General features: G+C 47.4%; 1 protein-coding gene across 1 annotated transcript in view; it reads right to left on the bottom strand.

Moving 5' to 3' along the window:
• Positions 1–13,104: 13,104 nt before the first annotated feature.
• The window catches only part of LOC118373033 (carbohydrate sulfotransferase 11-like), a 20,127-nt gene continuing 16,976 nt past the window's right edge, over positions 13,105–16,255 (bottom strand). Inside the window, exon 3 of the mRNA XM_052484792.1 lies at positions 13,105–16,163. Coding sequence (XP_052340752.1) covers positions 15,318–16,163 — 846 coding nt within the window. The 3' untranslated portion in view covers positions 13,105–15,317. The remainder of the gene's footprint in view (positions 16,164–16,255) is intronic.

The following is a 16,255-nucleotide window of genomic DNA, read 5'->3' on the forward strand; positions in this document are numbered from 1 at the left end:
GTCTGAGATACACAGCTGCATTGGGTTTTGATTAAGATGTGACAAAAAACAACTGGCAACTGTGGCAGGACCACAAAGTAGAATCTGTCAATGTGGAGTTAATACATCAATTAAGAAATTATATAACTCAAACATTTCTAAGATTTCTATCCTTATAATGTCAGAAGCAAGTGGTGAGCAACATATGTGTTTTACAGAATAGAGATGAACATCTCAAAGGAAAGGATATGACTATATAATATGAGACTTGTGTGGGTGATACTACTCTCTCCATACATTTCTTGGTGCTTCCTCTCAGGTGTCGGAGGGAACTTGGTGCCCATCCAGGCCAGTCGGATCTCTACCTACCAACGCTTCTGGAGTGTGATGGAGTCTTACCCTAGAAGATGAGATGGCACTGGCCCAACCCCTTCAGCACCTCCTTCATCTCAGGTAAGGCTTGTCCACTCTGTCTTTCTATGGAGGGTCATGGCTGTCCGTGGGATTGCATGTAGATACTGTATGTCTTTATAAATAGGAACTCTACTCTTGGAACCACTCTTGGCATTTCTCTTCTAATTATCCTCTCTTGATTTTATCATAGGATTTGTACAGATGTACTTTTCAACCAGTGCTTAACTAACAAGAGAAAACTACCTGCAGTATCCATGAGTTGCCTCTCTCAGTATCCATCTCTCTGCTCCAGGAGACCACACTGACTCCTTCATCTCTCTGCTCCAGTAGACCACACTGACTCCTTCATCTCTCTGCTCCAGGAGACCACACTGACTCCTTCATCTCTCTGCTCCAGGAGACCACACTGACTCCTTCATCTCTCTGCTCCAGTAGACCACACTGCCCACACTGTCTCCTTCATCTCTCTGCTCCAGGAGACCACACTGACTCCTTCATCTCTCTGCTCCAGTAGACCACACTGCCCACACTGACTCCTTCATCTCTCTGCTCCAGGAGACCACACTGCCCTCACTGTCTCCTTCATCTCTCTGCTCCAGGAGACCACACTGCCCTCACTGTCTCCTTCATCTCTCTGCTCCAGGAGACCACACTGCCCTCACTGTCTCCTTCATCTATCTGCTCCAGGAGACCACACTGCCCTCACTGTCTCCTTCATCTCTCTGCTCCAGGAGACCACACTGCCCTCACTGTCTCCTTCATCTCTCTGCTCCAGGAGACCACACTGCCCTCACTGTCTCCTTCATCTCTCTGCTCCAGGAGACCACACTGCCCTCACTGTCTCCTTCATCTCTCTGCTCCAGGAGACCACACTGCCCTCACTGTCTCCATCTCTCTGCTCCAGTAGACCACACTGCCCTCACTGACTCCTTCATCTCTCTGCTCCAGTAGACCACACTGCCCTCACTGACTCCTTCATCTCTCTGCTCCAGGAGACCACACTGCCCTCACTGACTCCTTCATCTCTCTGCTCCAGGAGACCACACTGACTCCTTCATCTCTCTGCTCCAGGAGACCACACTGACTCCTTCATCTCTCTGCTCCAGGAGACCACACTGCCCTCACTGACTCCATCATCTCTCTGCTCCAGTAGACCACACTGCCCTCACTGACTCCTTCATCTCTCTGCTCCAGGAGACCACACTGCCCTCACTGACTCCTTCATCTCTCTGCTCCAGGAGACCACACTGCCCTCACTGTCTCCTTCATCTCTCTGCTCCAGTAGACCACGCTGCCCTCACTGTATCCTTCATCTCTATGCTCCAGGAGACCATGCTGCCCTCACTGACTCCTTCATTTCTCTGCTCCAGGAGACCACACTGCCCTCACAGACTCCTTCATCTCTTGCTCCAGGAGACCACACTGCACTCACTGACTCCTCCATCTCTCTGCTCCAGGAGACCACACTGCCCTCACTGTCTCCTTTATCTCTCTGCTCCAGGAGACCACACTGCCCTCACTGACTCCTCCATCTCTCTGCTCCAGTAGACCACGCTGCCCTCACTGTCTCCTTTATCATCTGCTACCTGTGTACCGCCCTCCTCCAGGTACGCCCGTCAGTCTGCTACTTGTGTGACACCCTCCTCCAGGTACGCCTGTCAGTCTGCTACCTGTGTGACACCCTCCTCCAGGTACGCCTGTCAGTCTGCTACCTGTGTGACACCCTCCTCCAGGTACGCCTGTCAGTCTGCTACCTGTGTGACACCCTCCTCCAGGTACGCCTGTCAGTCTGCTACCTGTGTGACACCCACCTCCAGGTACGCCTGTCAGTCTGCTACCTGTGTGACACCCTCCTCCAGGTACGCCTGTCAGTCTGCTACCTGTGTGACACCCTCCTCCAGGTACGCCTGTCAGTCTGCTACCTGTGTGACACCCACCTCCAGGTACGCCTGTCAGTCTGCTACCTGTGTGACACCCTCCTCCAGGTATGCCTGTCAGTCTGCTACCTGTGTACCGCCCTCCTCCAGGTACGCCTGTCAGTCTGCTACCTGTGTACCGCCCTCCTCCAGGTACGCCTGTCAGTCTGCTACCTGTGTACCACCCTCCTCCAGGTACGCCTGTCAGTCTGCTACCTGTGTGACACCCACCTCCAGGTACGCCTGTCAGTCTGCTACCTGTGTGACACCCTCCTCCAGGTACGCGTGTCAGTCTGCTACTTGTGTGACACCCTCCTCTAGGTACGCCCGTCAGTCTGCTACTTGTGTGACACCCTCCTCCAGGTACGCCTGTCAGTCTGCTACCTGTGTACCGCCCTCCTCCAGGTACGCCTGTCAGTCTGCTACCTGTGTGACACCCTCCTCCAGGTACGCCTGTCAGTCTGCTACCTGTGTACCGCCCTCCTCCAGGTACGCCCGTCAGTCTGCTACCTGTGTACCGCCCTCCTCCAGGTACGCTGTCAGTCTGCTACCTGTGTACCGCCCTCCTCCAGGTACGCCTGTCAGTCTGCTACCTGTGTACCGCCCTCCTCCAGGTACGCCGTCAGTCTGCTACCTGTGTACCGCCCTCCTCCAGGTACGCCTGTCAGTCTGCTACCTGTGTACCGCCCTCCTCCAGGTACGCCTGTCAGTCTGCTACCTGTGTACCACCCTCCCCCAGGTACGCCTGTCAGTCTGCTACCTGTGTACCACCCTCCTCCAGGTACGCCTGTCAGTCTGCTACCTGTGTGACACCCTCCTCCAGGTACGCCTGTCAGTCTGCTACCTGTGTACCGCCCTCCTCCAGGTACGCCTGTCAGTCTGCTACCTGTGTACCACCCTCCTCCAGGTACGCCTGTCAGTCTGCTACCTGTGTACCGCCCTCCTCCAGGTATGCCTGTCAGTCTGCTACCTGTGTACCGCCCTCCTCCAGGTACGCCTGTCAGTCTGCTACCTGTGTACCGCCCTCCTCCAGGTACACCTGTCAGTCTGCTACCTGTGTACCGCCCTCCTCCAGGTACGCCTGTCAGTCTGCTACCTGTGTGACACCCTCCTCCAGGTACGCCTGTCAGTCTGCTACATGTGTAACGCCCTCCTCCAGGTACGCGTGTCAGTCTGCTACTTGTGTGACACCCTCCTCCAGGTACGCCTGTCAGTCTGCTACCTGTGTGACACCCTCCTCCAGGTACGCCTGTCAGTCTGCTACCTGTGTGACACCCTCCTCCAGGTACGCCCGTCAGTCTGCTACTTGTGTGACACCCTCCTCCAGGTACGCCTGTCAGTCTGCTACCTGTGTGACACCCTCCTCCAGGTACGCCTGTCAGTCTGCTACCTGTGTACCGCCCTCCTCCAGGTACGCCCGTCAGTCTGCTACCTGTGTACCGCCCTCCTCCAGGTACGCCGTCAGTCTGCTACCTGTGTGACACCCTCCTCCAGGTACGCCTGTCAGTCTGCTACCTGTGTACCGCCCTCCTCCAGGTACGCCTGTCAGTCTGCTACCTGTGTACCGCCCTCCTCCAGGTACGCCTGTCAGTCTGCTACCTGTGTACCGCCCTCCTCCAGGTACGCCTGTCAGTCTGCTACCTGTGTACCGCCCTCCTCCAGGTACGCCTGTCAGTCTGCTACCTGTGTGACACCCTCCTCTAGGTACGCCTGTCAGTCTGCTACCTGTGTACCGCCCTCCTCCAGGTACGCCTGTCAGTCTGCTACCTGTGTACCGCCCTCCTCCAGGTACGCCTGTCAGTCTGCTACCTGTGTACCGCCCTCCTCCAGGTACGCCTGTCAGTCTGCTACCTGTGTACCGCTCTCCTCCAGGTACGCCTGTCAGTCTGCTACCTGTGTACCGCCCTCCTCCAGGTACGCCTGTCAGTCTGCTACCTGTGTACCGCCCTCCTCCAGGTACACCTGTCAGTCTGCTACCTGTGTACCGCCCTCCTCCAGGTACGCCTGTCAGTCTGCTACCTGTGTGACACCCTCCTCCAGGTACGCCTGTCAGTCTGCTACCTGTGTACCGCCCTCCTCCAGGTACGCCTGTCAGTCTGCTACCTGTGTACCGCCCTCCTCCAGGTACGCCTGTCAGTCTGCTACCTGTGTACCGCCCTCCTCCAGGTATGCCTGTCAGTCTGCTACCTGTGTACCACCCTCGTCCAGGTATGCCTGTCAGTCTGCTACCTGTGTACCGCTCTCCTCCAGGTACGCCTGTCAGTCTGCTACCTGTGTACCGCCCTCGTCCAGGTATGCCTGTCAGTCTGCTACCTGTGTACCACCCTCCCCCAGGTAAGCCCGTCAGTCTGCTACCTGTGTACCACCCTCCTCCAGGTACGCCTGTCAGTCTGCTACCTGTGTACCGCCCTCCTCCAGGTACGCCGTCAGTCTGCTACCTGTGTACCGCTCTCCTCCAGGTACGCCTGTCAGTCTGCTACCTGTGTACCGCCCTCGTCCAGGTATGCCTGTCAGTCTGCTACCTGTGTACCACCCTCCCCCAGGTAAGCCCGTCAGTCTGCTACCTGTGTACCACCCTCCTCCAGGTACGCCTGTCAGTCTGCTACCTGTGTACCGCCCTCCTCCAGGTACGCCGTCAGTCTGCTACCTGTGTACCGCCCTCCTCCAGGTACGCCCGTCAGTCTGCTACCTGTGTACCGCCCTCCTCCAGGTACGCCGTCAGTCTGCTACCTGTGTACCGCCCTCCTCCAGGTACGCTGTCAGTCTGCTACCTGTGTACCGCCCTCCTCCAGGTACGCCTGTCAGTCTGCTACCTGTGTACCGCCCTCCTCCAGGTACGCCTGTCAGTCTGCTACCTGTGTACCGCCCTCCTCCAGGTACGCCTGTCAGTCTGCTACCTGTGTACCGCCCTCCTCCAGGTACGCCTGTCAGTCTGCTACCTGTGTACCGCCCTCCTCCAGGTACGCCTGTCAGTCTGCTACCTGTGTACCGCCCTCCTCCAGGTATGCCGTCAGTCTGCTACCTGTGTACCGCCCTCCTCCAGGTACGCCTGTCAGTCTGCTACCTGTGTACCGCCCTCCTCCAGGTATGCCTGTCAGTCTGCTACCTGTGTACCACCCTCCTCCAGGTAAGCCCGTCAGTCTGCTACCTGTGTACCGCCCTCCTCCAGGTACGCCTGTCAGTCTGCTACCTGTGTACCGCCCTCCTCCAGGTACGCCGTCAGTCTGCTACCTGTGTACCGCTCTCCTCCAGGTACGCCTGTCAGTCTGCTACCTGTGTACCGCCCTCGTCCAGGTACGCCGTCAGTCTGCTACCTGTGTACCGCCCTCCTCCAGGTACGCCCGTCAGTCTGCTACCTGTGTACCGCCCTCCTCCAGGTACGCCGTCAGTCTGCTACCTGTGTACCACCCTCCTCCAGGTACGCCTGTCAGTCTGCTACCTGTGTACCGCCCTCCTCCAGGTACGCCGTCAGTCTGCTACCTGTGTACCGCCCTCCTCCAGGTACGCCCGTCAGTCTGCTACCTGTGTACCGCCCTCCTCCAGGTACGCCGTCAGTCTGCTACCTGTGTACCGCCCTCCTCCAGGTATGCCTGTCAGTCTGCTACCTGTGTACCGCCCTCCTCCAGGTATGCCTGTCAGTCTGCTACCTGTGTACCACCCTCCTCTAGGTACGCCTGTCAGTCTGCTACCTGTGTACCACCCTCCTCCAGGTAAGCCCGTCAGTCTGCTACCTGTGTACCACCCTCCTCCAGGTACGCCTGTCAGTCTGCTACCTGTGTACCGCCCTCCTCCAGGTACGCCCGTCAGTCTGCTACCTGTGTACCACCCTCCTCCAGGTAAGCCCGTCAGTCTGCTACCTGTGTACCACCCTCCTCCAGGTAAGCCCTGCCACCTCGCCTGCCACCTCGACTGCCACCTCGCCTGCCACCTCGGTCACTGGTCCACAGATGGAGTTTGGTCAAGTAAGTCCCCTACAGACTTATAAGGACTTCTCATTATAGCGTTATAGACCTATAAGTACTAAGGGGGGAATTCCGACCCGAGTTAAGAACATAAATTGAGCGTAATTCCCTTTTCATGCACTTTTCTCTCTACACATATTCTGACCTCGAACTTTAGCATGAGAACAGCATGATATTCACCCAGCTATTCATTTGGGGTGGAGATTGAATAAATGAAGGTGTGGTGGAGGTGTGTCTAGAGATATTCTGGCCTTGATTTAATTCCCTCATCATTCCACCACCTTTACGCGCAAGGAAACCATGAATGTCGAGAGAACCTACTGGTTCCAAGTTTCTTTTTTCTGATAGAATTTCCATACACTGTAATTATAAATCGGTAAGAGCTAGTGATAAGAGTTAGGTAAATGAGTCATCCATTTCGAGAAGGGGATTGTAAATACACATTGCAATTATTTTAGATGATTTTTCCTTATGATCCCTGGAGACGAAAGTGAAACCAGTCATGTGGAAGAAAAGTCACATGGAAGTGCTGTGTTGTGGCCCCTCTTCCACAGTGACGTGGGCTACAAATAGCTGTGCCATTATTCTGAATTTTTATGATATGTCCTCGTATTTGCATGGATGAAATTTGGAGACCCAGGCTTTTCTCAGTTTTATTTGAATCTTGTTAAATATTAGCCACTATCGGGAACCACCGTCAGTAATACCCGCATACATTCATAAAACTGTCATGTAGTGTTTGTTTCCTTCAGTTTGTAGCCTACTGTAAGGGTTTTCTTCTGGTGAAAGAGAGGCGGACCAAAATGCAGCGTGGTGGTTATTCATGTTTTTAATAAAGACGACTATACATGAACAGACTATACAAAACAAGAAAAGTGAAAACCTAAACAGTCCTATCTGGTGCAAACACAGAGACAGGAACAATCACTCACAAAACCCAACACGAAACAGGCTACCTAAATATGGTTCCCAATCAGAGACAATGACTAACACCTGCCTCTGATTGAGAACCATATCAGGCCAAACATAGAAATAGACAAACTAGACACACAACATAGAATGCCCACCCAGCTCACGACCTGACCAACACTAAAACAAGGAAAACACATACGAATGATGGACAGAACTTGACACCTACATTTATAACTGTGACTTTAGTGTTTGTTTCCTTCAGTTTGTATCCTACATTTATAACTGTGACTTTAGTGTTTGTTTCCTTCAGTTTGTAGCCTACATTTATAACTGTGACTTTAGTGTTTGTTTCCTTCAGTTTGTAGCCTACATTTATAACTGTAACTTTAGTGTTTGTTTCCTTAAGTTTGTAGCCTACATTTATAACTGTGACTTTAGTGTTTGTTTCCTTCAGTTTGTAGCCTACATTTATAACTGTGACTTTAGTGTTTGTTTCCTTCAGTTTGTAGCCTACATTTATAACTGTGACTTTAGTGTTTGTTTCCTTCAGTTTGTAGCCTACATTTATAACTGTGACTTTAGTGTTTGTTTCCTTCAGTTTGTAGCCTACATTTATAACTGTGACTTTAGTGTTTGTTTCCTTCAGTTTGTAGCCTACATTTATAACTGTGACTTTAGTGTTTGTTTCCTTCAGTTTGTAGCCTACATTTATAACTGTGACTTTAGTGTTTGTTTCCTTCAGTTTGTAGCCTACATTTATAACTGTGACTTTAGTGTTTGTTTCCTTCAGTTTGTAGCCTACATTTATAACTGTGACTTTAGTGTTTGTTTCCTTCAGTTTGTATCCTACATTTATAACTGTGACTTTAGTGTTTGTTTCCTTCAGTTTGTAGCCTACATTTATAACTGTGACTTTAGTGTTTGTTTCCTTCAGTTTGTAGCCTACATTTATAACTGTAACTTTAGTGTTTGTTTCCTTAAGTTTGTAGCCTACATTTATAACTGTGACTTTAGTGTTTGTTTCCTTCAGTTTGTAGCCTACATTTATAACTGTGACTTTAGTGTTTGTTTCCTTCAGTTTGTAGCCTACATTTATAACTGTGACTTTAGTGTTTGTTTCCTTCAGTTTGTAGCCTACATTTATAACTGTGACTTTAGTGTTTGTTTCCTTCAGTTTGTAGCCTACATTTATAACTGTGACTTTAGTGTTTGTTTCCTTCAGTTTGTAGCCTACATTTATAACTGTGACTTTAGTGTTTGTTTCCTTCAGTTTGTAGCCTACATTTATAACTGTGACTTTAGTGTTTGTTTCCTTCAGTTTGTAGCCTACATTTATAACTGTGACTTTAGTGTTTGTTTCCTTCAGTTTGTATCCTACATTTATAACTGTGACTTTAGTGTTTGTTTCCTTCAGTTTGTAGCCTACATTTATAACTGTGACTTTAGTGTTTGTTTCCTTCAGTTTGTAGTCTACATTTATAACTGTGACTTTAGTGTTTGTTTCCTTCAGTTTGTAGTCTACATTTATAACTGTAACTTTAGTGTTTGTTTCCTTCAGTTTGTAGCCTACATTTATAACTGTGACTTTAGTGTTTGTTTCCTTCAGTTTGTAGCCTACATTTATAACTGTAACTTTAGTGTTTGTTTCCTTCAGTTTGTAGCCTACATTTATAACTGTAACTTTAGTGTTTGTTTCCTTCAGTTTGTAGCCTACATTTATAACTGTGACTTTAGTGTTTGTTTCCTTCAGTTTGTAGCCTACATTTATAACTGTAACTTTAGTGTTTGTTTCCTTCAGTTTGTAGTCTACATTTATAACTGTGACTTTAGTGTTTGTTTCCTTCAGTTTGTAGCCTACATTTATAACTGTGACTTTAGTGTTTGTTTCCTTCATTCAGTTTGTAGCCTACATTTATAACTGTAACTTTAGTGTTTGTTTCCTTCAGTTTGTAGCCTACATTTATAACTGTGACTTTAGTGTTTGTTTCCTTCATTCAGTTTGTAGCCTACATTTATAACTGTAACTTTAGTGTTTGTTTCCTTCAGTTTGTAGCCTACATTTATAACTGTGACTTTAGTGTTTGTTTCCTTCATTCAGTTTGTAGCCTACATTTATAACTGTAACTTTAGTGTTTGTTTCCTTCAGTTTGTAGTCTACATTTATAACTGTGACTTTAGTGTTTGTTTCCTTCAGTTTGTAGCCTACATTTATAACTGTGACTTTAGTGTTTGTTTCCTTCAGTTTGTAGCCTACATTTATAACTGTAACTTTAGTGTTTGTTTCCTTCAGTTTGTAGCCTACATTTATAACTGTGACTTTAGTGTTTGTTTCCTTCAGTTTGTAGCCTACATTTATAACCGTGACTTTAGTGTTTGTTTCCTTCAGTTTGTAGCCTACATTTATAACTGTGACTTTAGTGTTTGTTTCCTTCAGTTTGTAGCCTAGACCTGCGAATGTATCAATGGTGGAACATATTTGAAGGACATCAGTATTCATGAGTACTGTTGAAAGAGCAGCTTTCTGTCACCGTGTTAAGTTCAAGTACTTTTAAAGGAGATTTTAAACCGTAATGAATCATGAATGACGTTACCATTGACATATCATCAGTAATGTGAAATGTGGTCAGGGCAAAGCATTGGAACTGTTCTGAAATCAGATTTACGACAGGACAGGAGCAACAATATTATTGCAAAACGCCTGATGAAGTATAAGTTGCACTAATGTTTTTCACATCTTAATGTTCAGTAGCAATCTTGAATGCAAAAGTTACAAAGAGAAGGTAGCTGTATTTCAGACATAACAATGTTCCCGTTCACATGCCTTCTGTATGTTACGACTGTGGTGTCCTCACTGCCTGCTCATTGGTTATCTAAACAGGCCTTCTGTATGTTACGACTGTGGTGTCCTCACTGCCTGCTCATTGGTTATCTAAACATGCCTTCTGTATGTTACTACTGTGGTGTCCTCACTGCCTGCTCATTGGTTATCTAAACATGCCTTCTGTATGTTACGACTGTGGTGTCCTCACTGCCTGCTCATTGGTTATCTAAACATGCCTTCTGTATGTTACGACTGTGGTGTCCTCACTGCCTGCTCATTGGTTATCTAAACATGCCTTCTGTATGTTACTACTGTGGTGTCCTCACTGCCTGCTCATTGGTTATCTAAACATGCCTTCTGTATGTTACGACTGTGGTGTCCTCACTGCCTGCTCATTGGTTATCTAAACATGCCTTCTGTATGTTACGACTGTGGTGTCCTCACTGCCTGCTCATTGGTTATCTAAACATGCCTTCTGTATGTTACGACTGTGGTGTCCTCACTGCCTGCTCATTGGTTATCTAAACATGCCTTCTGTATGTTATGCCTTCGTTACGACTGTGGTGTCCTCACTGCCTGCTCATTGGTTATCTAAACATGCCTTCTGTATGTTACGACTGTGGTGTCCTCACTGCCTGCTCATTGGTTATCTAAACATGCCTTCTGTATGTTACGACTGTGGTGTCCTCACTGCCTGCTCATTGGTTATCTAAACATGCCTTCTGTATGTTACGACTGTGGTGTCCTCACTGCCTGCTCATTGGTTATCTAAACATGCCTTCTGTATGTTATGCCTTCGACTGTGGTGTCCTCACTGCCTGCTCATTGGTTATCTAAACATGCCTTCTGTATGTTACGACTGTGGTGTCCTCACTGCCTGCTCATTGGTTATCTAAACAGGCCTTCTGTATGTTACGACTGTGGTGTCCTCACTGCCTGCTCATTGGTTATCTAAACATGCCTTCTGTATGTTACGACTGTGGTGTCCTCACTGCCTGCTCATTGGTTATCTAAACATGCCTTCTGTATGTTGCCTTCTGTACTGTGGTGTCCTCACTGCCTGCTCATTGGTTATCTAAACATGCCTTCTGTATGTTACGACTGTGGTGTCCTCACTGCCTGCTCATTGGTTATCTAAACATGCCTTCTGTATGTTACGACTGTGGTGTCCTCACTGCCTGCTCATTGGTTACCTGAACATCCCTTCTGTATGTTACGACTGTGGTGTCCTCACTGCCTGCTCATTGGTTATCTAAACATGCCTTCTGTATGTTACTACTGTGGTGTCCTCACTGCCTGCTCATTGGTTATCTAAACATGCCTTCTGTATGTTACGACTGTGGTGTCCTCACTGCCTGCTCATTGGTTATCTAAACATGCCTTCTGTATGTTACGACTGTGGTGTCCTCACTGCCTGCTCATTGGTTATCTAAACATGCCTTCTGTATGTTACTACTGTGGTGTCCTCACTGCCTGCTCATTGGTTATCTAAACATGCCTTCTGTATGTTACGACTGTGTGTGTCCTCACTGCCTGCTCATTGGTTATCTAAACATGCCTTCTGTATGTTTACTACTGTGGTGTCCTCACTGCCTGCTCATTGGTTATCTAAACATGCCTTCTGTATGTTACGACTGTGGTGTCCTCACTGCCTGCTCATTGGTTATCTAAACATGCCTTCTGTATGTTACTGTGGTGACTGTGGTGTCCTCACTGCCTGCTCATTGGTTATCTAAACATCCCTTCTGTATGTTACTGTGGTGACTGTGGTGTCCTCACTGCCTGCTCATTGGTTATCTAAACATGCCTTCTGTATGTTACGACTGTGGTGTCCTCACTGCCTGCTCATTGGTTATCTAAACATCCCTTCTGTATGTTACAACTATGGTGTCCTCACTGCCTGCTCATTGGTTATCTAAACATGCCTTCTGTATGTTACGACTGTGGTGTCCTCACTGCCTGCTCATTGGTTATCTAAACATGCCTTCTGTATGTTACAACTATGGTGTCCTCACTGCCTGCTCATTGGTTATCTAAACATGCCTTCTGTATGTTACGACTGTGGTGTCCTCACTGCCTGCTCATTGGTTATCTAAACATGCCTTCTGTATGTTACGACTGTGGTGTCCTCACTGCCTGCTCATTGGTTATCTAAACATGCCTTCTGTATGTTACGACTGTGGTGTCCTCACTGCCTGCTCATTGGTTATCTAAACATGCCTTCTGTATGTTACGACTGTGGTGTCCTCACTGCCTGCTCATTGGTTATCTAAACATGCCTTCTGTATGTTACTACTGTGGTGTCCTCACTGCCTGCTCATTGGTTATCTAAACATGCCTTCTGTATGTTACGACTGTGGTGTCCTCACTGCCTGCTCATTGGTTATCTAAACATGCCTTCTGTATGTTACTGTATGACTGTGGTGTCCTCACTGCCTGCTCATTGGTTATCTAAACATGCCTTCTGTATGTTACTGCCTGCTCGACTGTATGTTGTGGTGTCCTCACTGCCTGCTCATTGGTTATCTAAACAGGCCTTCTGTATGTTACGACTGTGGTGTCCTCACTGCCTGCTCATTGGTTATCTAAACAGGCCTTCTGTATGTTACGACTGTGGTGTCCTCACTGCCTGCTCATTGGTTATCTAAACAGGCCTTTTTCTACACAATTGCAGAACTCTTGTATTATTTAAATAACCATTCATAGACATTTACAAATCATGATATCAAATACTTGATAAATGTACAACAAGCATCAATGTTTTCTGTGGCTCTGGTCAGTCCTATTGTAATAACAAATGCTAAACGGGTATGTGACAACATAAACTGTCATCTTTCTCTCTCAGCTCTTATTGTCCACCACTCAGTCAGTACCATTGGTTTACATCTGACCACTGGTCTGTACCAGCTCATTTATTGGTATGATTTCACAGTAAGTTGGTATCACACGATGAGCACCTAGAGGTCATTTTAAAGTGGGTGTTAAATGTTCTCTCTCACTGCAGATTGGGATTTGTACTTTTCAAAAGTGGAGAAAACTTGAATTTCTTCACAATAGTTTTATAGCCGCAAAATAGATTTCTGTCACAGAACAACAGTCATTCATAATGGATTTTTTTATTTAACATTTATTGAACCTTTATTTAACGAGGCAAATCAGGAAGGAAACATGAAAACAAGGAAACTTCTATGACGGTTTGGAAGTAGAACCGGTAATGACAATACACGATGACATCACTGTCTACTGGGTGCTTGGTTGTTGAGAAATTAGTGTAAAAAATATCATTTATATTAAATGGTGGATATTATTACTATAAAATACAATTTGCAAAATAAACATAAGGGTACTCTCATATCAGACAAAAGTAAGACAAAAGGAACCAGACTGTAGTACTGGTAGAATAAATACACACTTCTCTGTAGGCTAAATACCAGGTGTTCCAGACGACTTGTCAACAACAGTGAAATGTTGCATGTGGATGTTCTAGAGCAGCCACTTCCCAGCTGAGAGGAGTTCATGAACCGAGACAACTCTATTGGTCGACACTTGTGTTCTCTCCAGACATTATTCACAGTCTATGGGTGTTTGTCTGAAACAGGCTGTACACAACTTGATTACGGCTCGTTAACATTAGGAGCAAATTCATTCAGACGAGAGTCTACTTCTATTTCAAGGCAACAATTTGAAAGTTGTAAAGTATTTGGTTGTTTCCAACATGTCCTCCACACCACCGCTACCTCAACACATGGCCTATAAGCAGGGATCGTCTACTAGATTCAGCCATTGGCTGGTCTTTTTTTGAGCGGATGGTCAAGGGGGCGGAACATAATTACAAATCATTTGTAGACTGGAAGAAGCCCAAACGTATATATTATTTGACTAAAACATAATCATTTCAAACCATGCTTTCATTTTCATACGATCACATATCTCTCTACTAGGCGTGTGAAGACTTGAACAGATTTCCTAAATGAAAATCACTTAGAGCTGATTTGCTCGTGTTTTTACAGTTTCTTTGTGTCCTGCAGATTCTTTTTTATTTTTTTTTGTTTAAACTATTATAATTTTTTGCTCAAACTTGGGGAGCCAAATAAAAATCACCCTCGGGCCAAATTCAGCTCACAGGCCACCAGTTGGGTAACCCTGGCCTATAGCATCAATTGATGCAAATGAATGTTGTTGTAGCAATAAACGGTAAATAGACCATTTTTATGGGCAAACTGTTGAGGCACAACATCAACAGGCATGAACATGTGATATTAAATGTCTTCATATACAGCTCATATCAAGTCATGAAAAATATTGCTCTTGTAAGCATGGTGTAAATTCAATAGAATATTTGTCTTTTACCCGAAGGCTTACCTGGTTTTAACCTGTAGTGCCTGTGTGGATAGTTAGCCCTACGTGACTGTCCACAGTTCAACACGGACCTCTCTGTCGAGGGGCAGCCTTGGACCAAACCACAGCTATGCGCTGTTTGCTCAGTCTGCCGTGAGCTAAAGAAAGAGGTGACTCTGCCAAACAGAGCATGTGGCATTTCTGTCATCAACTTCCCATCTGAAGTCATCATGCCTGCCAGGCTTCCTATACCCAGCATACATTGTTTATCAGTACATTTTTACTCTCAACCTGTGGCTTGCATAACATCAACGAACAGGTGGCCACCAAGACCAAGGCAGTTATTTCTTACCACCGTGTTAGATTTATCACCTCATTTAAATGAGTTTTAAAAATGTATTCACATTGGGTCTTTGCAAACCTCATAACTCTGTGAGAAAATGGCAGCCTTTTCATGATTTTTGAATGTGTAGACTGATTTCTTTTGTTTGTTGGTTTATGTAAGTTCTACAACACCCTTTGTCCCCAGAGGAACATTTTGGCTACATAAGATGTGCAAGAGTCAAGAAAACACGCTGTACGTGCAAGAGTCAAGAAAACACGCTGTACGTGCAAGCAGAGAGAAATGCATAAATTGAATGTTCTCCCACAATTCACTCAAGTGTCAATGACTCAGTCTATAATTACAATAAATACTCTTACAATTGTATAAATAAAGAGGAAGGTTCACAACCCTCAACAAGAAGAACCTGCTTCTATCTTATATAGGCCACATGAAGAGACCTAGGAATGAACAGAGCCCCCAAAGTCACCCTTGATAATAAAGGTCATACATCTAACAATGCAGGGAAGGCACTGGTAAGGCACTTACCAATAACATCTGAACACCACTACACACCCACCCAGATTGATTAGAAATTCCAGACCCAAAACAGATTGATTACTAAATCACAGTTGACATGGAGAGAGCCGCCCTCACCTAAACTTCAAATACTCTGGGTTGGAGTAGTTGAACAGCAGGAAGTCCATGTGGTAAAGGTTGTACAGCTTCTTCTGGTAGAAGGGACTGATGTTGTGGAAGAACTGAGCCGCCATGTCCCCGTTGGTCCTGGTGCTCTTGCCTGAGGTGGGGAAGTGGACCTCCCCGTCAGCGCCGGCCAGCCGCAGCACAGAGCGGGAGTCCTGCTCCAGAGTCTCATACTTCCCCACCACGTCGTAGTGGATGAGGCAGGGGTGGCACAGTGAGTGGATCCGCTCCCAGTGCTCGTTGAAGGGCTCCTCTCTCTGTGTGCGGGGATCAACCAGGTACTGCACAAACTCCTTGAAGGAGACATCGTTGCCCTGCTCCAACGCCTCCGGCTCAGGGTGGGGCCGGTGTCGGCGGATGATCTTGGTGCCGTAGCGCTTGTGGAAGGCCGTGTTGTAGCTGCGGGTGAACTTGTTGCGGTAGGCCGACACCAGCCTCTCGAAGGGCTCCCGAACGAAGAGGAACTTCAGGTATCTGCGGAGGCGGTGGTTTATCTCGCCGGTGGAGTACTCTGACAGCGTGCGCAGGTTGCCTGCCACGTGGGCCTCATTGGCGGGGATGGCTAGGGGATCGCGGTAGCGTCCGTCCCCCGTCAGGACCATGAGGACCCGTTTCCAGTTTGTGCAGGCCACCTTGGGGACGTAGCAGTACAGCAGACTATGCTTATCGTCCACTATGAGGTGGCGGAGGTCGTCTGGGGTCAACACCCGCCGCTTCCTGGTGTGGGTCAGACACGCCTCCTCCAGCAGCTCCCGCCGACCACGCAGAGACGCCTGCGCAGCAGACATGTCCAACTACAGACAGAGAGAAGGAGACAATACTCACATTTACAATTAAACACTTATTAGTGATGAAATATTAAAGTGATAATGTCTAGCCACATCCT

The sequence above is a fragment of the Oncorhynchus keta genome, chromosome 28, assembly GCF_023373465.1.
Source record: "Oncorhynchus keta strain PuntledgeMale-10-30-2019 chromosome 28, Oket_V2, whole genome shotgun sequence".
In the NCBI taxonomy this organism is placed as follows: domain Eukaryota; kingdom Metazoa; phylum Chordata; class Actinopteri; order Salmoniformes; family Salmonidae; genus Oncorhynchus; species Oncorhynchus keta.